General features: G+C 43.8%; 1 protein-coding gene across 1 annotated transcript; it reads right to left on the bottom strand.

Moving 5' to 3' along the window:
- Nucleotides 1-1,635: 1,635 nt before the first annotated feature.
- Nucleotides 1,636-6,340, bottom strand: klf4 (Kruppel-like factor 4). Its single transcript, XM_053855816.1, has 5 exons — nt 6,192-6,340; nt 6,012-6,123; nt 4,973-5,798; nt 3,717-3,887; nt 1,636-3,461 (listed from the first exon to the last, which is right to left on the bottom strand). Exons 1-5 carry the CDS (start codon nt 6,194-6,196, stop codon nt 3,286-3,288), a joined length of 1,290 nt encoding a protein of 429 aa, XP_053711791.1. The 5' UTR covers nt 6,197-6,340; the 3' UTR covers nt 1,636-3,285.
- Nucleotides 6,341-22,501: the final 16,161 nt, after the last annotated feature.

Below are 22,501 nucleotides of genomic sequence, written 5' to 3'. Positions count from 1 at the left end.
TGAAAATGAGTGAAAATGACTTACTGCTGCTATATTTTGTTTTTATGTGCTTAGCGACTCTTAAGATCAATTTCAATTTTAAGGCAAAAATATTTTTAAATATATTTTTAATGCAAGGTGAAAGGCAAAGATCGTAATTTGGGTTACCGTGGATCAAAAACAGTTGATCAGAAATGGACAATATATGCTGCAAAGTTTGATTCACGAAAGGCCTCTACTATGAGTCTCCAGTGGCTGTGATGGGTTTCCATGCTAAATCCGCCCCATTGTTTTCTGGACCTACTGTGATGCACCAGCAAAACTGGGCGCCGCCTTCCCCACTCCCACTGGAATGAGAGGTGCTGGGCTGCATCTGCCTCATCTCTCTCAACCCATCTCAAGCATCATGATGTAAGCGATGAGTCATAGCTGGTGACAGACTCATACTGGCCTCTTCCTCTTCCTCTCCAGACATCAGAGATGGGGGGAGTGTAAGTCTGAAGCCGACCAGCAGAGGGCGGTGTCGCTCTGCAGTGACAGCGACAACTCTCATTTTTCCAGAGGGCGCCAGACGGTACCGTAACGGTCACCGCATCAGACCTAAATCCTATATGAAGGCATTGCAGTGTACGTATCAAAAATAGGCAAGACACAACCCTCCTTCAAATTAAAAGTAGCTTTGCATACGGATTATTAAGACAACGTCATCATGTACTAGCGCTCAAATAAGCAGTCACATTTGACATATAAGGTAAATACATAAAATATACATTTACATTAAGATAAATATATATAATTTTTTTTACTGTTTACAAAACACAATGCTAACATTAATGCTTATTAATGTAGTAATGTAGTAAAATGTGAAGAGCTACTATGAACAACATCACCTGATTCATGAAAGACACCATAAATAAATAAATAAAACAAGCATCTATATATATATATATATATATATATAGTATATTTCTTTTATTTATTTTTTCAGGATGACAGTTTCACTCTGACTAATCGAAGAATCAAAAGACTCTGACGTCACTCAGGTGTCTGACTTCAGCCCCTTCTTTCCATTATTATTCACCTGAAGTCAGATGACTGTCACCTCTAAAGGTCACACGTCTCTCTCTCTCTCTGTCTCTTTTCCTCCCTGACCCCCGCAGGAGGTCGCGGACTCAAGCATCGCGGCCACCTGCAGCGACCCGTCATGTACTCGCTGCCATCCACTGAAGTGGCAGAGATAAAAGCGGAGGGAGCAGGAGAAGAGTATAGAACCGGTCGTTTAATAATACATTTTCCACATTGAATCGTACGATACAAAACGATAACAAAACATTTTTATTTACAAATGTACAAAATTCAGGATTATATTACATATTTTGGCTATTTAAAAAAAAAGCTTTTGTTCAAAGTTTCATACAAAAATATGAACGTCTCATATAAATTATTGCACTAACAGACAGTGCACATGACGAGCGCCATCACCAGCACCTGATACACGTCAGCATGTGGGAGAGAAACACAACATGGCACTTTTTGGATTCTGTTTCTCATGTAGTTGTATTGGAACTCCATCTTTGGTACCACTTCTATATAAAAACACCTTATTGAGAATGTCAGAGCACCGTTGGCTTTGTACCTGAAATGACGTCATCGCAGGTGAAATGTGTCTTTACTGACTGTTACTGTTAAGGCAGCCTCCAGTGAAACCTGACCGATTGGTTCCACGCCATCAAAAAATGAATTTATTTCATCATTACGTATTTTCAAATTATTTGAAAACTGAAAGGTTTGTATTTTTGTTGGAAATGTGACAGTCATTCTGCAATGCCTTTGATGTTTAGACGCATCAAGAAACATGAGAATTGTATTTTGAGCCCATCAATATTTCGTTTTCCAGTTCATCCAGACGAGGGCTGATCGTTTGACCTGCCATCTTTATATTTAGCCACGAAGCTATGCAGTTTATGGACCCGATCGATGTTAAACCAGCCCATGACATTGCCTACACATGCACATTAAATGAGCTATAGTCATGAAATTTAGAATTAAATAGTTGATAGAAAACTCATTTTCCATTTCAATAAATTACATCTTAATTTAAATGGCTTAATCACAGTACAAATGATTTCGGATCGCCCTGATATTGACCGAAAAACAAGGCTGCGGCCCTCGGCGTGTTGCCATTAAAAGCAGCGGAGACTTTCACTCACAATTACATTAGATTAGATTAGCTTTATTAGTGCATATATTTACCTAAATTTGTGTTTTGAGAACGTCAGAGGCAAATGGTGCAAGACATTATTCTTATTGTTATTATTATTATTATTATTAATATTATTATCTGTATTGAATAGCTTAACCACCATCCCTTTAAACGTGCTTGTAAGTTTATACAACACGAATGTTTTCCTCATCCATCGTCAGCAAACCAGATGCGACGAAGCCAGACGGGTCACATATTTCGCGAGTGCTGTATGACGTCAAATTCCTACGTTAGTAGGCGAGTTGAAGACAGACGCGCCGAGTGGGGGGGGGGGGGGGGGGGGGGGGGGTTATTTTCCTTTGCGGCAATTCTCCTGTCAAACACTGGGTGTCAGTAGAGACACCTTGAGCTGGTCGTGTTTCATCGACACGTTTGTAAGAGCCCATTTCACGGCGGCGCTAAAATTCACGCGGTGTCTCTTGACCTCCGTAAATAAATAACTTAAAAAAACTAACTAAATATGAAGATGACATGTTCATGACATCAGAATATGCATCACAAGTCTCCGCTCATCTCAAATGTGTCCTGGTGGTTGCGACAACCCACTCTGAATTTGGATGCAGTGTTTGGAAGCCAAAACCACACAAACACCCGCCTCAAGCGAAAGTTAGTCAAGAGGCGATCGTGTGAGTGAAGACGTGACTGTCTGGAGGTGTTTGCCCCTCCTAACAGGCAGTGCTCATGATCTTCCACAACACGATGCTGCGGCGCTCCGGGGTTAATGCAGGCGCACCGGGTGTGTGGCGGGTGACAGGTGGCGTGTAAATGGCGTGCTGCTGGTGAAAAGGCCTCTGGAGATGTTTGCCCTGGTTTCCATGGAAGGAGTACGTTTCCAGTTAAGTCGTTGGCACCTGGTCCTCCAAGTTTTGTCACATAAATAAGACAAATTCCAGTTTCATAAAAGTTTACAACCCTGCCCGAGTCCTCAAAGAGTCCTCCTCTTTTTTTTCCTTGTTGCCGTGAAGGCCACAGCCTGTCTAGTAACCTGAAGGCAGATGACTGGGAAAGTTTGCTCAGAGTTCTTGGAGCCCATGGTCCCGCTCTCACAAGTGTCTCTTCATGTGTAAGGCCAGGTGGTCGGACCTGGAGAAGGCCCGGTCGCATTTCTGGCACTGGAAGGGCCGGTGGCCCGTGTGTTTGCGATAGTGTCGCGTGAGCTCGTCCGAACGTGCGAACTTCCAGCCGCAGCCCTCCCAGTCGCAGTGGTACGGCTTCTCCCCTTTGATGGAAACACAATGCAGAGTGGGAGCAGTTAGTGGAGCCCTGGGGTCAAACAGGGAGAAGAAAAGAGGTCCTTCCTGTCCTGCAGCTCGTGCAACAAAGGCCACCAGGGTTTGTGTTTGAGGAAGGATCAGTATCAACCTGTTCTACCGCACCTGCCGCCCACCCCTCCCTCCCACCCCACCACTCATGCCGCGCTACAATATTCAACAATATCTGGCTACAGTTCCTGCTGCTACACTGGTCCACGTACCTGTGTGCGTGCGGTGATGAGCTTTCAGGTGCGAGCTCTTGGTGTAGGTTTTTCCGCAGCCGACGTAGTCGCACGTGTGCGTCGCCACTCGCTTCCTGGGCCACGAGCGTCTCCCGCGTTTGGGCTTGGGCTCCTCCGTCACACCGTCGGCAGAGGCCACCATGAGAGCATCTAGACATGGATGACACCGTAGCTGGTCAGAAGCTCAGTCCACCTATAGTGAGGGCCAGCCCTCATGTTCGTCTCTTAATATATGGCTCTGCAGCTACTGATCAGCATAACAAGCTGTTGGAGTCTGCTTAGTTAAATCCACCTGCACTTTAAGAGCCACTGTTCATTTTGGTAAATACAGTTTATTTATTTAAAGGGAACCATATAATCCCTAAGGTTTCGCTAGTCCAGAATGATGATTAATGCCTTTCCACAAATCCACAAAACACACAACGTCCATTAATATTTATCAAATGTAAACTGAAACAAGTTTGTCCAGAGCAGTTTCACTCGTCCGCAGCCATATCACAGAAAGAAATCTTCACGACTACACGCGAAGGCAAAATGAATAAAACACAATTTCAATACGATTATGATTGTTATTATGACTATATCTCACACAACAATAACACACATCTTCTTCAAACGAAGCTTGCTTGAGCATATATCAGACAGATAATGGCATTTTTGCTGACTCATGTTCCACCAGCGCTCAGTTGACTGCAAGGAAAACAAGTGCATATTTAAAGGCACATGTATCATCGATTCAACAGCCTGAACAGGTTTTTTTTTTTTATTCTTCGTTATTGTAAAGACTACACAAAAAAAGAAAAGTATTCTGCCAGTTTCAGACACAAAAAAGGCAAACTCCAACTGACTGCCAGTGTTTATTGGAGACGCAGTGAATAAATAGTTAAGTGTCGCTCAGCAAATATAAGGCTGTTTATACAGAGTTTTAAAATGTGTGGATCTACCCGGGGTCTTCATCCACAAAGGGAACATTTCTACAGCAAAGTAGTCATCAACACTTGTCTGAATGTGGCAGGTCATGTTCGCATTGTGAAATAAACCGGAGACTTTTAAACGTCCACAAATGTTTGTATGGTTTTCAAAAAAAAAACACTTCTCACTGTGTGGAAAGTGCCGTTTAAACTGCACTAAACTGTCTTAGAAGAGCGAGAGAATAAGCAGTGTTGGGCTCAGCCAGAGTTGTGAAAGGCAAAGAAGCTATGAGCAGAACTTTTCAGGCAGAAAAGGTTCCTCACCTTGGTACTGCATGGCTGAGGTCTGTGGGTAGGAGGTGAATCCCTGCGGGGAGCCGTGGTGGTATCCATGCGGAGGTAAATGGGAGTGGGGGTGACCCAGTATCTGGTGCTCCCGGCTCAGAGGATGGTCCGGGGAAATGGAAGACGACGAGGACAATCTGCCCGACAAGGCTCTGCTCCCGCCGCCCGGGAATCCGTGTAGATCCAAGTGTGACGGTCTGGGCTGAGATCCTCGGCCTTGCGCGTTCCCCAAGTGGGGGTCCATGGGCGTTGAGATGGTGCAGTTACTGGGGTTCTCTTGCTTTATCCTCTGGCAGGTAAAAGGCGGCGAGGCACGTAGAGGTTCGGGCACCGTGGCTTTGCTTACGTTCACGGCCTGGCCGTACTCACCCAGGTCCATGGTGGTCTTGACCACAAACTTGCCCTGCAGACTGGTGGGCTGCAGGTAGGCCGGGTCCAAGTCCGGCCTCATGAGTTCCGCTACAAAACCTCCAGAAGGGGAAACGTCACTGATATCTGGGATGGTGTAGAGCAGCTCGCTGGCTGAGTCCTGAGAAGTAGGAAGCGGGTAGGAGGATGAGAAAGACGCAGGAGAAGGTGCCCGCGCCGAGGAGCAGGCCATGCTCTCCTCCTCCTGCCGCTGCTGCTGCTGCTGCTGCTGCAGCAGAGAGTTGGAGAGTATAAAGTCGTAGTCCAAGTCCAGATCAGGCTCAGAGTCTTTCTTGGACATGCTGGGACTGGCGGTGCTGGTGGCAGGGGGGTGGTCCACGTTAGGGCCCGTTGGCACACTCAGTCTCTTAAGATGGGACAACTCCTCCTTCCATCTCTGAGGGAAAGTTACACAGACGGGATGAGAGTCATGTTGATGTTGCCGCTGCTGTGGCTCCACAGAAACACCTGGTTATCTCATGTTGTCAGAGAAACGAGTGGCATGCTCCTGACTGAGGGCCTCCATCACCAGGCGGGCGCAGGAGCAGACATGCAGCGCTCCTCACCGACCCGCACGCATGCGTCATAAAGGAGTGACCGCGCTACTCACTGGGGTGCCACTTCCTACAGGCTTGCCGGAGACAGCGGGGCCGCTGGCGAAGGTGGAAATGGACGGCAAGAGAGTCCCACCTAACGCCATCTCCACGTCATTCGGAGGCTGCCTGCAATGACACACAGATGAAGTCAGTCCGCCCCGCTGCGCTCCGCTCCGCTCCGCCACTTTCCGCACCTCATGAAAATTCACGTCGGTGTGGATCAAACATTCCCGGAGGGCCAGGGGAGCTCCGTGACACACCTCCGTGAGCGCGGGGAAGACACCGGGCAGCGAGCGCGCAGTGACGCGGGCGGCGAGCGCGGACGAGCGGGGGAATCCCTTCCACCAGACACCGGCAGTCTGTGTGCTGAAAAGACCGCGTGAGTTTCTTTAAAACACACAGCGCTGGCCACGCCCACGTTGCCGGGACAACGAGGAAAACATTAGGGGGTGTTTTTCAGCCTTAGCAACGGCTGCATCGTTTCTGCTGCTATTTGGTGAAAATACGAGGGAAGAGGAGCATCTTCCTCAACTCCACCGGACAGTCGCTCGGGACCAGCCGCGAGAAGCTCACGCGCCGGTACCTGAACGCAACACCGACACCCTCGCACTCACTGCAAATATCCCTATGAAATATGACTTGGTTCAAACGAACGGAATAGAGAGTCACATAGAAAACATTTAATATCGTCTCACATTACCACTACCGATCACTGGCCTTTAATTCCAACAGAAACGCTTGAATTTAATCCATTTTAATGACATTCCAACAACGCAAATTTAAAATACATTTTGAAGGTTTTGGGTGTGAATAAATCCTGTGAATCTCTCTTGTTGGATGAAAGCTGTGAGAAAAAGAAGAAGAGGAAGACGACCATGGAGGTTCAAGAGTGCGATACCGGACGACATGAAAAGGACAGTCTTATGAGCTGATAAACACAACATCGCAATGTCCATATGAGATGTAAAAGGGAAGAAAAAAAATACAAACTGAAAAAAATCTCAATAAAACTACTTAATAGATGTATATGAATGGTGAGTGGTGCTAACAGATGAAGCTAAATGAAAGCACACGATTATTAAAGTAATAAAAGTGGGTATTTCATACACATTGCTCAATGAAAACAAGACATGAGCACGAGAAATATATATATTGGAGATCGTGCATATGGCATATTCCTCATTAGAATAAAAGGAGAAAAATATATACTGAGTTGCTGAGTTTCAACAGTCAAAATATATGCAACTCACCCCATGACTAGTAGGACTGGCCCCTCACCCTCGAGAGCCAGGATTGTGCGGAGACAATTTATGAATGAAGAGGGTAGGCGTGACACGGGAGGATGTTCAAGAGAGGTTAAGGTGGAGGAGGCTTACCTGAGATGGAAAAAGCCAGCAGAGAAGCCTTGCGTAACTCATTAATTGGAGGATCATTTCGTCCGGAACCTAATGAGGAACTTAGAAACCGATTATTTAAATATCTAATCAGGCATATTTCGCAATAAACATCACACGACCCAACAGGAACATTCACTCCCTAAACGTGACACACTTGTTTACTTAGTCTGACGCACAAGTGAAGAAATTCAGGTCAACGCTGCGTTATGATGAGGAAAAAAGGGGGGAAACTGAGACAGTTCTATGCCTTTGCTCAAGGACACTTCAACAGTAAACACTGCGAGCAGTTATACAACATTAAAAAAACAATATTTAAAATGAACTGTGAACGTCTCTTCATTCAAAGTATTGTCAGAATGTAATGCCATCAGAGGAAGCGGTGCCATAAATAAGTTAATGATTCCAGATCCCCCTGTGCCAGGATAGCAGGCCAGATGAGGTGAAGACCTGGCTGCTGGAGGCTAACTGTGCTACCTGACCTTAAATCCGCTCAACATATATAACAGTGTATTTTTAGGGTCAATAGGTTGCACGTCGGAATCATAAGACTATGTTGTTGTCTTTTAATGTTTACTCTTTTGTGAAATGTGTACATTAAGAGCAGCAAAATGTTTCTTATCATCACGTTTGTTATGTGGCGTGGATCTGGAGAATAGAACCAAATCTGGCCAACCAAGTTGCAAATTCAACAGTCATGTATAGTGCACCAAAAACAAGATCAACAGCCAAGCAAGTCGACACCATGGCCGACGAAGACTAGTGTTCAGGCCCCTGACTTCGACAGGCTCACACAGGGGTGGGCATACAGTTCCACACTGGGCCGCAGCAGGTGCAGGTTTTCATTCCAGCCAATGAAGAGGAAACCTTTTCACCAATCAGGTGTCTCAATAGTGTAAACAATTGACAGTCAGTCAGGTGTTGCTTGTTTCAACTCACAACTAGTAGGTTCAGCTGCGCTTGGAAAAGAAAACCAGACAGTCAGGTGCTGTGTGTTGGTGGAGAACATGGACACTTAATGTATTTTGAAGCAAACCACAGTGACGCCTGATGCTAAAACTAGCCACCAGTGACCTGGCGGCACGCTGGTATCTGATTCTCTTTAAATAAAAATAACATTTCCCATCAAGAACTACTTGCAGACTGTTCGTAAACCATTTTTTCCTGTCCCACAGCTGTATTTGAAACGTCGGCCCTTTTGCGTGATTGAGCTTGACGCATGGCTAGGGAACATGGGAAACCATACCTGGGAACATGAACGCCAAGGTGTGTTCAGTGCGGTGTTTAAAGAGGTTGTGTTTGCTCAGAGCTCGCGAGCTCACACAAACCACTCTATCCTCCATAATTAGACACATTGACTCTGGAGTTGAGTGAAAGAGCAAACAAAGCGCTGATCCTGCTGCATCAGGATCTTGTCCGTTAGACAAGTCAACAGTCGTGCCGTCACTACCCAGGACACGCTGCTGTCTGTTGGATTTCAATTTAATCTTTTGACTCGCTTGACTGGTCCTTCTTAGAGAGAGTGAAACTGACTGAAACTGTTAACTCTCTCACCTAAACAGCGGCAGTGCATGATGAATTGGAATCACAAATCCTGCACTGGTCGAACAAACCTGCTTCCTGCAGCAGCCGGCCGCACAATGGGACTGGTGTCATCGACTCTATATTCTTTATACACCAAGATAATAGTTTGTAAAGAACCCTGAAGACAAAGACTGCTCTTTGACAAGCGAGGTTCTCTGCATTGCAGTAATCACACAGAGAAACAGAGGCGAGGGATAAAGACGGAGAAGATGACACCACTGTATGTTTTCGGGACACAATGCCATTCAGAGAGTCACACATGGATGGAGGGGGGTTACGCTTTGGCACGTCCAGGACGTCCCACTCATGGGTCAAACTTCCTTCAGCTCATTTTCATTTACTGACGTGTATTAATCCAAAACTATAAGAAGATTTTGTAAGTTGTACAAGAGTGTTGAGTGGTCATTGCAGGACAGTCTACTATTTCTGGTAAAAAGTTAGTTTGTTAGTTAGTAAAAGTTAGTTAAAAAGAAGTTTAGGTAGTCATATTTTTGGAACTGGGGGAAAACTTAGCCTGGTCTACCTGAAGAACGTGCAACCCAACCCCCCTGCAGGCTGGAGGAACTGAAACTTACCACATTCCAGCTCCACTGAGCAATTTTTACACAGCAGTAACGCAGGTACCACATCTACTGTATCCTCCAGGCCAAAAAGTCATGGACGAACAAAACAAGAAAAACAAGAGGCTGTTGAAAGTTCTGACCTCAAGTCTGCCATGTTTCCTCTTGGATTGCAACACAAAGAATTGAGATATTTAATAATCATTATCAGTCCTCAAGACCAGATTCGGTCTCAAGACCGAACTCAAGACCACACTTGCAAGGTCTGAGAATGAACTGCATTTAGACTTGCTCTCAACTCGGTCACGCTGGACTTGGGTTTTTTTTTTTGGCTGTTTAAAAAGAAACACCACATGAATGCAATGTTTGTGTCCATGAATGAACTTTTTATATGCCATAGATGGTGAGGAAATGGAGCAGAGTGCAGTCTGCAAGTGATAAGCTATCTTAATTTATGTCATAATAATAATAATAATAATTCACACTAATAATAATACGGCAGTCATGGCAGTTATAATACGAGGTCGTGTACTGTAATCAGGTTAGGCGGGACTTGGTCTCAGCTTGAGCTCCAGTTAGGTGGTCTCAACACAATGATAAGAAGAGTAGAGTGAAATTAAACAAAGTTAATATTTGAGTTGCAGCTTTCCAAATAAACACCTCTTGCCGAACATTTATCACTTTCCCAAACATCATGTCGGAGTTATTGAACAGTTCAGTGACCTTGAGCCACAAGTGATTTCACTAACACACACACACACACACACCTTAATATATATTTATAACACATTCAGTGATTGATTCATGGTCCACTCATGTTCCCACCTCAGACAATATTATTATTTCTCATTCGAGTAGTTGGTGAGGGCGACTGACAACGTGTGCGGGGTGAGTGGTGAGGTGCGTATATGAGAGAGACAGCTCATGGGGAGAAGTTTGGAAACAAAGTATGGGAAGCCAGATGGTTTGGATGTGTGGAAAGAGTCAACATGTTGGAAGAGCAACGTTGGAAGGTGAAGTAAGATGTGGAAGAAGACAACCTATGAGATTCATGATGCCAGGCCTTGGTTGCCCAACTGAGAGTGCATTAGAACTAAAGGTTCTGTGTGTATTTTCGTATCGCTGGTCTACATTGGAGTTCCGTAAAGTAACTACTGAGACAATTTTGCCAGAAAAAAATAAAATACAGTGGACATCTCACATTCAACTCTCTACAATTTAGCATCACAGTTGAGCTCAGGATGACTAAAGGAGTAGTGATTTCTATGCGGCCAACATTTCAACTGGGGACTCTGTCACTCTGTGTCACATTGTGCTGGAAATGACCCAGCCGGAATTTGAGGACTGGCGGATCATGACTCCAGATATTGAGGTTTTCGCTCCTCCCTTCCAGAAGCAGCGCAGCAATTAAGAAATAGAGAACATTCCTGCCCTGAAGTTCCTTGATTTTTATGGCACTTCATCTGCAGCAGCTGACTGTCACAGAAGATAATCTCCTGCAGAGCGAAAGAGACTTGTGGTCAGGTGGCTGGGGAAAAGATCGGCATGTAAGAGGTCAGCTTTGGAGCACAGTGGTGTGAATGGCAAGACGCACAGTGAGGTGGTCAGTCAGATGCCGGATCCACTACTTGGTTGGAGCGCCCCCTATCTACAGTCAGAGCTCAGGCTGAAGGTGCAGCTTCTCACAGAGAAATATCAAAGAAGCATGGATGATATGTGGATAAAGTTGATTCGATGGCTCAACTTAAAAAAGAAAAGCCACTTTGACTTCGTCTAGACCTTCCGCGTTGCCTAATATTTGCAGAGTGGGCCAGTTAAGAGCAAACACCTGGAGGCAGCAGCAGCAGAACCTGAACGCTACCTCACTCACTCTTTCCCACATGAACTGAAGAACCTCAACACTGTCGGCACTTGCTTCACTAAACTGTTTATTGTTTCATTGCTAACAGATGTGGCTGGTTGACATTTCAGCGATGCCATGCATGTGCAGGACGAGCGGGCCTCTGACGTCAGCAGGGTCTGCGCCGTCGAGACTTTCGGCACATTGTTCGACTGGTGTTGGAAATTGGGGCAGATGAAAAGGAAGTCAGTCATAGCTGTGGTGAGGAAGCGGACAGAGGCCAGAGAGAGACAGGCAGAGCTCCTGCCGGGCGGCAGGCTGTCCAGCCTTTGCCTGCCCTGGGATTCCTCAGCCGCCTTAAATATTCCAGTTATTTTTAACCAGTGACGTCGCCGCAAAGTGCCGGCCCCTCTATTACACCAGTTCCTCTCTGCCAAAAGGGGAACTAGAGGGGAGCCGCTCTTCCTGGTCACATGACACAGCCGGCAGCAGAAGAAACTGGCACATGAGAGTCTTGGAGTGGAAGAAGAGTTGTGGTGAGCCGAAACAAAAGCCCATATTCACTCGCTCCCGACATCAGAACTTTCACTCTGCTGATCCAGCCAGGGTTGTCATACAAGATGTTTGCTTTTCATCAAATGCTTGGACGTCACAGAGGAAATGAGAGCGTGGGTACAGAGGAGCACATGGGCAGACGGACGGGACGGATGGGGGAAGTCTCTGTGACGACAGAGCGGAGGCCCGCCAGGATTAGAAGCCTCTAAAAAGAAAAAGCCTGGAGTGAAAGTGCCAGAGCTGCTTGAGAAAATGTGTTTCAGGCTGACTGAGTGATGAGGGAGAATCAGGGACTTCCCATGAGCTCACCTTGTGATACACAGACCAGATCACGTCTTCACGGACGTCACAATGCAGATGCTTATGTCACCTTTGTTGGCAATGGAGGCAAATGGATAACATGTTAGAATGAGAACTTTGTTGCTTGTGTACGGAAAAAGACTGTAATATGATTCATCAGTGGTGGGGTGGAGTTCCTGCACGCACTCTGATTTCTTCCCAAAGACTTCTCATCATCCCCTCATCTGCAAACGAGTCTAACGCAGATGAAGGTTTGATCACGAGCTGATCTCTTTCCTCACCACCACGCAGCTGTAACTGGTTATAACAGCCACCATGCCAGAGTTGATACCCACAAGGAATCAGAGTGACTCGAGCTGCTGACTCTTCACTGTGGTGTACAAAGTCATACCGAACTCGCATCTATAGGAAGGTCACAAAACATGGGCCACATTAAGACCACAAATAGCAAGTTTGAGTCCCCTGTTATAAAGCCTACGTTGCACTGTTTGCTTTTGTCTGTGAACTTTGACACAGAAACTAGTGAACTGGACCAGTCTTTGCATTTTTGTGACAGCAGATACAGAATCTGTTGGCTGGTTAGGATATAGGTGCATTGTCAATGCCACTTTTTTTCCTGAAAACAAATGGCAAAACGATATACAGAATGACGGCTGTAGGCTTAATAAAAACGATTGTTTTACTTCATGCAGTTACTCAGTATAGGGTTGCTGTCATGGCCTGCTCCTGCAACGTGAACATGGCTTCTAGTAAGGCTTTCAAATGAGATTGAAAAAGAAATCCAACAAGAGCCAAAAGGTCAAGTGTTAACCTTGGGAACTTGGGAATGACAATACAACACAAGTGAAAGTACAGGCTTCAGGTTTGGTTGCTTTTTCTGTCTGCACTGGTCTCCAGTTGCAGTGCACAAAAATGCAATGACTTTACAGTCCACACAAAGCAGAATAAATGCATCCAAAAACTCGTGAGACTGAGCCTTTTCAGTGAATCCAATACTTAAATACGAGATGTGACGGTGGCTTCCTATCAGTCAACTTTCCCACAACAATGCTTCATCTCTAGTCCCAGGCTGTCGAACCGGTCTCTTCAGTCTAAAAGTGGGGATTATTCTAAATTAAATTAAGACGCGGCGGATCTGATGTTCCTCCGTTCTGTCAAGTTCACAACACGCCAGTTGAATTATTTACACACTGTCAAACTGGTTAAGTGTTTGTGTAATGGGGATTTAGAAAAAAACGACGCAGTGTGTGCTGTCTTTGTTGAGTTTAGACAAGGCAATGTAAACATGGAAGAGCTAAATTCCCATCCAGCTTTAATCACATTGACAAACATTGCTCTCAAATTTGAAACATTACCAGCTCGATGACTCTGGGGCGAATCAAAATATTATGACGTAAAAACAAAAAACGTCTGAGGCGTCAAAATGTGCAACAATATTGGTTCTGTAATTAAAGTAACCAACCAAAATATTTTCAAATGATACGTCTAATTTCATCAACAATGGAAAATCTGAATTTGTCTTTCAAATACTTTAGTTTTATCTGGAGGAAAGAATCATCATCATGAAGATGAAGCCAAAGCAGATTTGGATGTTCTGAACTACAGAAGAAGACAACCTCTCTTACGATTAGTTTGTAATCTTGACAGTACAATTTCCTTTTTTCCGTCTAGCCGCCTCTGATCAAGACACCAGCAGCCTCCACTTCACCTTGGGCAACTCTGAGTCGCACATTCTTCAGTGCTAACATGCAGAGCTTCATTCATGACTCTATTTTCTGTGGGTTCCAGTGTGTGTGTGTGTGTGTGTGTGAGTGTCTGTCCGTCTAGACAGCATGTGCAACATGATATTTCCAGAGTGTCCTCTGCCACTTGCCCGATGTTACTGGGATGGTTTCTGCCTCCCTGTGTCATTAAATGAACCAGAAGCAGAAAAAACGTCAGCAGATAATCTGAGTTTAGGTACTTTGCACAACAACAGTGACGCAAATAAAGTGGCGGACATTGATCCACCTGTCTACATGCATCAGGAACGCATAACATTCGCAAGTCACAGCGAAGAATGCGGCCGAATGATTTGTTGCGTTCACCGAATCGGAATCGTGGAATTGGCTGATTTTGGAATTTACATGGAATATCGCGGAATTTAGCTTAATAAGACTGTTTCTGTGTGGAAGAGGTGTGTTTACGGAGAATTGTGAGGAGGGAAGCTACTCCTGAATCATATTCATCTCCGCAGCACTTCTTCTCCAAACATTGTCTTTATAACTGTTGTATAATCTTTGTACTTTTTACGTGTTTTGTTGGAAAAGACTGGTGTAGGTACCAGATCTGTCCGCTTAGCAAATGTGTCCTACCTGCCATGAGATGATGACGTCACATCTGGCATATACAATGTACATATTTTTTTTAAATGTTTTAATTAGCCAGAGAAAATTGAAATGAAGGATTTGATGGCGCTTTCTACCACATGCAAAACATTTATTTCCACAAAATACAATGAAGTTCATGTCTGCCATGTTGAATGCCTTGGTATGCAACATGTCAACAACACGCGTTGCGATTGCTCTGATGTGAACACAGGACACAAAAGTCCCAACAACAACAACATGTTACACCACAGGAGCAATTACGCCATTAAACAGAAACCATGTATGTCAATAATTCATTCCTTTGCTTAGAAGCGTAAACCTCTAAGTAACTATCCTCCAGCTGGGATTTGGGAAATAAAATTGGGGCTTATTAAAATGAGACTTTACACCTTATTCAAAAGACATTTGTGACTAAATGATCATTCTCATCCATAAACAAACCTGAGCAGACAACAGCCCACGTTACTCTTTTCTACACAACTTACATTTTCCATCCCGTGAAGCATCTATAAAAGCATATAGATGCTGGCAGTGAAACCAAGACCACACAACTTCTCTAGAAATGCACGAGTATGAACTTCTCCCATAAATCAGAGTCCTCATGCACAACAATTACAGCAATCACCAGCGCTCTGAGGGCACAAAGAGGCTGCTGGCAGCGAGTCAGAGGCAGTGGAAGGTTGTCTGCACTCTTGATGTAACGCTGTTAAACCGTTGTTGTCACACTTTCACAACACTTGATTAAAACTCTGTGTTCCCCAGGCACAGCGGAATTTCAGATGTAATGCGATAGAGCCTTTACGGTGAATACTTTCTGGATAAAATGTCTACGTGTTTAATGGCATCTACTACGAGAGGTTTTGGTTTGTTGTAGGAAAGTTAAAACATTTAAAGAAAAAGGAAATTGCATTGTTATCAATTTGAAACTGTGGAAACTTTGCTCTTTGATGATGCAGTGGAAAGACAAAAGAAGAATGAAAAGACGATGGGAAAGAAACAACTTTCTAAAAAAAGCTCATCTTGATGGAACAAACATAAAGGTATCGGGTGTACAGTAGATAACTTCTGTTGGCGGTGAAAAAAGAAGAGGACGTCATTTCTACATGACCTCTTCAAGGCTTTGGCGCACAAGGTGGTTCTCCTTCAGTAAAACAACTCAATTTTCCGAACATTATTTGCTGAACGAAGCACTGTCACCACCTACACTTCACAAAAAAGAATATACTGACTAGAGTCAGTATATTCTTTTTATATTCTTTTTACTAAAACTGGAAAGTATACTTGAAGTTTCCTTTTGACATACTACATTTCTACAGTACTTACAGTATACGAATACTCAAATATACTGAATAAAATCAACTTCAAGTATACTACTTTTTTCTTAGGGATTTCAAGTGCATCATTGAGGCGATCCAGATGCAAACTGCACTAAGGATTGTGAGAGTGGTGAATCGGGGTAGAAAACTCTAATATTGTTTTGTTCATTTGACAGTCGATGAGCATGTTCATGGAGTTACTAAATAATTGTTTGTCACAGTGAGTGTGACCGTCTGCTGTCAATCACAAGTGATATGTATTGTGGTATGCTGACATTAGTTGGTGACATAGTAGGCCAATAAACACATCGGCAACTGTAGAATGATGGTAGGTGAACGTGTGCACATGGATATATATCTCCATTGTGCATTTATGTTTAGAACGCCATTGATTTTATTTATTTATTCTTTCACGTGGCTAGTGCCACCTATAACATCGCCACAGTTTGTGCATGTGACTGTCTCATGGTGACTCATTGCGTCACTGAATTAAACAGACCTCACAGCAATAAAAGATGAATAATACACGAAGCACATGTTTAGTTTAGGTCATGACAAAGTAAAACAAGGAACTAATGTTAACTCGTGTTGAACGTGGATCTGATCTCAATCCAAGTCTGTGACTGACATCGGCATTGAATGGGGGGATTGGCACACCTGCCGTTTCAAAGTTAAACGTGATTAAAAGTCTTCAAACAATATTTTGAAGTTTTTTTCGACTTATTTCCTGTATAAACCATCATCTCAACAGCAAAGTGACAAAAACCGCAACCGGTGCGGCGGCTTCGTGGCACGGTTCATTTGGTGAAGAGCTGCATGAAACTGGGCAAAGAGCCATGGATATGCCAGGCCTGCTCTACAGCTTCACATCATGCAGTGTTATGTCCTGAGGGACACACCCAGACTGTGGATTGTGAAGAGGTCCAGGGTTGGCTTTCCAGAGTTTGTCTAATATTCAAGAGCTTTGGCACTATGCTCCTCACCCATCACATGTGTCAGCAGGTGTCATGCCATTCATTGAATCAATGTGTTTCCAGCTTTGAGTCAACTTCAATACTGCATGACCTCTTCCTTGAAACAGTGAGGAAGTGCTAACCCTGGCTTTTACAGTAGAGCATCTAGTCATGATGCCTCCTTGTTTCTAGCACCTCAAACTACAGAGGCCTCTGGATGGACTTGGCGTGATGGATAGGGTCCCGCCCCCAACAGGCTCATGAGGGGAATACCTCAGACAAATGAATGAACTATTACATTCTAAATTGTGTTCTCACCAGGATAGTTAACCCTTTTCCTTGTGTTCCCCTATGACAACTTTGGTCTCTTTTGTCTCTGTATCGCTGTCATTATGTCTTTTTACTCAGATGAAATCCTCTTGGTAACTTGAAATTAAGAAATTTGCAATAAATATTGGATTAAAACAGACCACATTTGGTTTCTGCCCTCACATAAAACCACAAAAAGTCTCTAAAAATCAATCAAAAACACATGGAAACCACCGCTTTGCGTTTACAGTTTGAACTATGAGATGTTGCGCTGATGATCTCCAGACTGTCCAAACCAGTAAGTGGAGGTGCACAGATCCAGTGTTTGGCATAATAACATGTTGAAATTCATCTGGTAATTGTTGTCAGATTGTGGCGCAGTAGGCCTCAGCGTTCCTGGGAAGGCGTTGACTGCATTGCTCTCCCACTGGGAGCCTTTGGGAATGTGTGACCTTTTCTTATGGAACGCCATTTTTCCAGACCAGTCATTAGTTAGTTAGAGTACGAAGCTGGCAGTCATGTAGCTTTAGGTGCGTGTAGCCGTCTGATCTATAGGCTGAACCAGAGCGCTGGAAAACTCAACTCCCAATGATGCCACTGTCATTCAAACCTCCCAGCAGGTTTAATGTTCAATTATCCTGCATGGAGAACATTTGGAATAGTTCATCTCCGTCCCAGATGACTCCCCGGCACCAGACTGTGTCCCAGGAAATATGCACCCGACGCTTTATGGCAACGCCGTCAAGACACGTTCCAGAATCAAATCAGAAATGGCACATTGTGGTAACCCTAATCAAACTACAAATCATTTCAGAGCGTTCAGGCCCGCTGGAATGCTGAGGAAAGAGCAGTACGTGACAGGCCCAATTCAAGTGATCGCTTCTCCAGTCTGACGTTTTATTGACATCATGCTGGTTCTAATTGAACCGGGGGGTTGTAGTAACTCAGACCAGATGGGCCACCAGCTCATGATCTAACAGCCCCCCTCGCCTCACGCCGTCTCGCTCACCGTCTACACGTCTTTTGGCTCCAGGAAATGTGAAACTTTGGGATGAAATGCCATAAATCGAACCTATTTGGTCAAACTCAAATTGATTGTTATATTTTGATACGGTGCCATTGTCCATAAAAGACTTGAAGCTGGCAAGACACAGTGGCGAACAAAATGTCTTTCTTGATGTGATTTACACACACACATATATATACATATATATATATATATATGATTCATTATGAAAAAACTTGCTCTTGTGTTGATGGTGTGGAACATAACAGTTTCTAAAGATACTGAGCAAAAAGAGAGCCTGACCACACCTGTACATTTGATTGTTTTTATAAAGTCAGCCATGACAAAAAGATGCACTGATAGACGGACAGGTTTTCGTGTGAAAACTCAATTTTGATTTCCATTTCCATCATTTGTCTTTCATGCTATGTCACCACCAATAGCTTCTCAATTTGTTGCAAAAGTGTCTTTTTAATAGTGACATCAACATGCAAGACTTTGCTATAGCTGAATTTATTGTGGGTCAGAATATGGCCCCCAGGCCGTGAGTTTGATATATGTGCTAAAGCCTCATGTCCTCCGCGACCTCTCAAGTTGATGAGATGGCCATTCGAAGTTGCCATCTCAGGCTACATCAGATACTTCCGAGCAACCCGCTGTGATCAGCTTCTCTTCCATGAATTTTCCCTCCCTGCACATCACTATAAAATCAGGGCTCTAAATGGTAAACACACCAAGGTTTTTCAACTTCAAACAGCAATTGATACGACAAATGTCCCAGTAACATGTTGCAAAAGAGGGAGCTTCAACCCTGTTGCCCTAAACACATGCCCTGCTCTGTTATTAAAGCATGACACTTTGTCGCATGTTATGAGATTTTATATGCAAAACCAGTTGCTTTTGAAGCATAGATTATGCTTGGATAGAACATATCTATCAGCTGCAACTTGAACACTGATAAACTATTGTCAAACAGACGCTGTGCGGTCAGGATGAAGTGAGTCGCAAGTTGTTTTGTGTTCCAGACGTACTATAGGGGGCAGTACGTGGTATGTTAGCACTCTTGATTCAAGCATTTTTCAATGGGAGCTGTATGCTAGCAATAGCTAGCATTGAATTTAGCTTGATAGCATCATTGCTCAAACTGCAGTGTGACAACACCAACCAACACAACATTTCTTTTTAATTTAGTTTTTCCAACAGCATGCAGGGTTGTTGATGTGCAAAGAGGTTCTCTGGCGTGAAGCTACAAATAGATTGATCATGATGACTATAAAATGCCATAAAAACCTGCACGGTATTTTGGGTCTACACCCGAACTACAAACCTTGGTCATGTCTTGCACGAAGTCTACAAACGTAAAACGTAAAAGCACATCTTTGTCGGGGCCGATGAGTCATGGATACAAATTAATATGACTCTGGTTGAGGAGAAAATAAATATTTGATCACATTTTCAGTTATGTTTTTGGAAGGTGTCCAATTTCTTACAGCTGCTTTTCTCTAACCAAATACAAGTGAGACTGAAGGCAGCCATTGAGTCAACACGCATCAATCCCTCTTTACATCTCGATGTCTCTATTCCCTAAAATGAACCCAACCGTTGCTCTGATCGTGAGAATTTACACACAGGCTTCACACGCCGCTTCATCAGACACGTGGAACTCGTGAGTCGGGCGGCTAAAAGTCAACCCAGTGTTCACATGGACTCATTTAGACACAACGGGAAATGTGCCACATCAGAGCTTTGCACATGCAGATGCTTTTTATTCCTGTAAAGAGATTTTTTTTTTTATTGTCTCGTTCATGCAGGATTCATCCAGTAAACTCATGTCGACATTTATGACGCAAGTCTCAGCACGACAGACTGTTGTTTACATGAACCAAATTATTCTGATGTTTGCAGAGGCACGGGCACAAGTGAGAACATAAAATGCAGTACATCATTGTGTTCAACCTGCTGATATTTTTGTGTGTAAATTATAATGATCAATTTTGGTGGGTTTTTTTTGCTGTTATTCAACACAATGCTGATGAATGTAAATATACTTTTTTGTTTAGTGTTTACCTGTTTTATCATGTCATCATGAATAGCGTTTAAAAGTTGTATTACTCTTTCAGACTTTTCACAAACTGTGCTTTAATATTGCTGCAACGGAACAGTGAATTCTTTCTCTTCAATAAACGTCATATAAAATGCCACGGATCACCGCCATTCTGTCTCTTCGTGTCCTTTCCAGGGATCTGCCAAGACTTGGGTTCCACAGAGTGAGGGCAGGAATAATGAGCCTGACAAAGAACATTAGATGAACACAGTTGGAACATTTTTATAGCCTAAAACAGTATTTTCAAAATTCTTTCATGGTTTGGCATATTTATAATAATACAGACAATTGCTATTAAACACCTTTTCTTGACTTATAATTGGAATTCCTTGTTTGCTTTTCCAACAATGCCTCAACCCACAGACTTTTTAAGAGAACTGGGTGACTCACACCGTGGTCGTGTTTATAACTACGTGACCTCGTTGCACCGTGTTCCTTTATAGACCTTGCAGCTTATTTGCGCGAGCGTGGACTTGTTCCACCGGCCCCGCGGTGCCAAGTTGCTCTATGTGCTGTATGCCCACTATACACCGCTGATGTGAGCCAACGACATCTGCTCCGGCGGCTGAGGGAAAATGTGACGCAGGAGACGATGCAGTGGTGTAACGCCGGCGTGTGATGGCACTCCACCAAAAAAGCCAATGAAACGTGGGAATGCAAACATCATGTTAGAATATTCACACACACACACACAGAGATGGAAAAATACAACTCTCTGTTTGTCTTGGGCTCCACATCTACATCCATTCACAGCAAGAAAGACTCATTTGGCTATTTAAAGCGCAGCGATTATGCCTGAGTGAACAACTTGTCCTGCTTTTTGTATAGCATGATTGTATTTGGGCTGGTGAAGTTATTCAGGCAACAAGCAGCCTGTGTTTTTTGGCTTGTACGCCAGCATGTAGCCAGGAGGTACAAGTATCGTCGCTGACGGCCCGTCCATGCCTCTCTTGTGTGTGAGACGCGAGGAAACCTATTGTTGTCTCTGGAAGCTTTGGGTTTCTGTGTCAGATCTCCTCTGTCAGCGCTGGGAACCACCGCAGGGCCAGCATGAGTCTATTTTCAGAGTTATTCACCTTTGTCCCTATAATTTGAGAGCGTCCACAACAACAGGATGTGTCTACTGCTGCAGTTTAGGTAACTGATCTGTTGCTGCTCATTTTGGGTCACAGCTTCAGACTATTTATTTCACGTGTGATATTTGGGGATGGTATTCTATCAAGCGGCAGGTACAGGAATCACGAGGGTATAATTTATGCTACCGTTAAGTTGAGCTAGTTTGTGTGATCCAACCCAGGATGTTGATGTAGGTTGCATTGACAATGTATTGTGATTTTATAGTGTGGTTCATTAGCATGTTTAAATAAAAAATTCAAAATATTGTAATGTATTCTTGTCTCAAAGACGAAGCCACACGCTGCGTCACCGTACAGTGACAGTGACGACCGTACAGCGTGTTTCTCCTTCAGATGCAGAGTGATCTTCTTCCTTCCCCAGGTCACCACTACTTCTTACTTCTACTTCTTAAGCTAATTTTATTTGCATTTTCGAGAGATTTGGGTGCTCATTTTAAGGCAAAAATATTACTTAATTGTATTTCATTTGGCTACATAATACAGCGTGCTACCTTCATTGAAAAAAAAAAAAAAATAGCCAAACTATTTCACTGAATATTTGCTAAATGTTCGTGTAAGAAAAGGCCATCTTAATGGATTTGTTTGAAGAAGAGCTCTTGATTTCTTGTTTCAGCCAGTGAAACTGTTTTATAAGTGACCTAATGGTTTGGGAGGATTTGAGCTTCTCAATTTTGTTTCCGCTATAATCATCGCGCCGAGCATAACACAGTCACCTTGAAGAATCAACACAAGACCTTCTTTTGATTGCACGCAATGTCAGTATTGACTCTTGTAAGGCTGTTGTCTCTCCTGGAAACATACCAAGCTGTCCAAGGAACTCTGACATCATTTGAGTATTATTCCACGACGGCGAATCACATTACTGTTCTTTTTGTCATCACACAAAAATTGGTCAATCCAAGGTCTCGCAACTGTTTTCTTTTCTCGCAGTCAGACGACTCCAAGTCTGTCAGCAGATAAACATAGTGACTTCCTCTTTGAAGTTCAGCGACATATTTGCGTATCACTCGGCTCCATCCAGCGTGACCTCCAGTGCTCCACAACAAAGAATCCAGATTGTGTAACTGTCAGCCAAACC

Source organism: Synchiropus splendidus, chromosome 1 (assembly GCF_027744825.2).
Source record: "Synchiropus splendidus isolate RoL2022-P1 chromosome 1, RoL_Sspl_1.0, whole genome shotgun sequence".
Taxonomy (NCBI): Eukaryota; Metazoa; Chordata; class Actinopteri; order Syngnathiformes; family Callionymidae; genus Synchiropus; species Synchiropus splendidus.
Note: the sequence above shows the minus strand (reverse complement) of the source record. Positions and strands in the feature narration are given on the sequence as shown.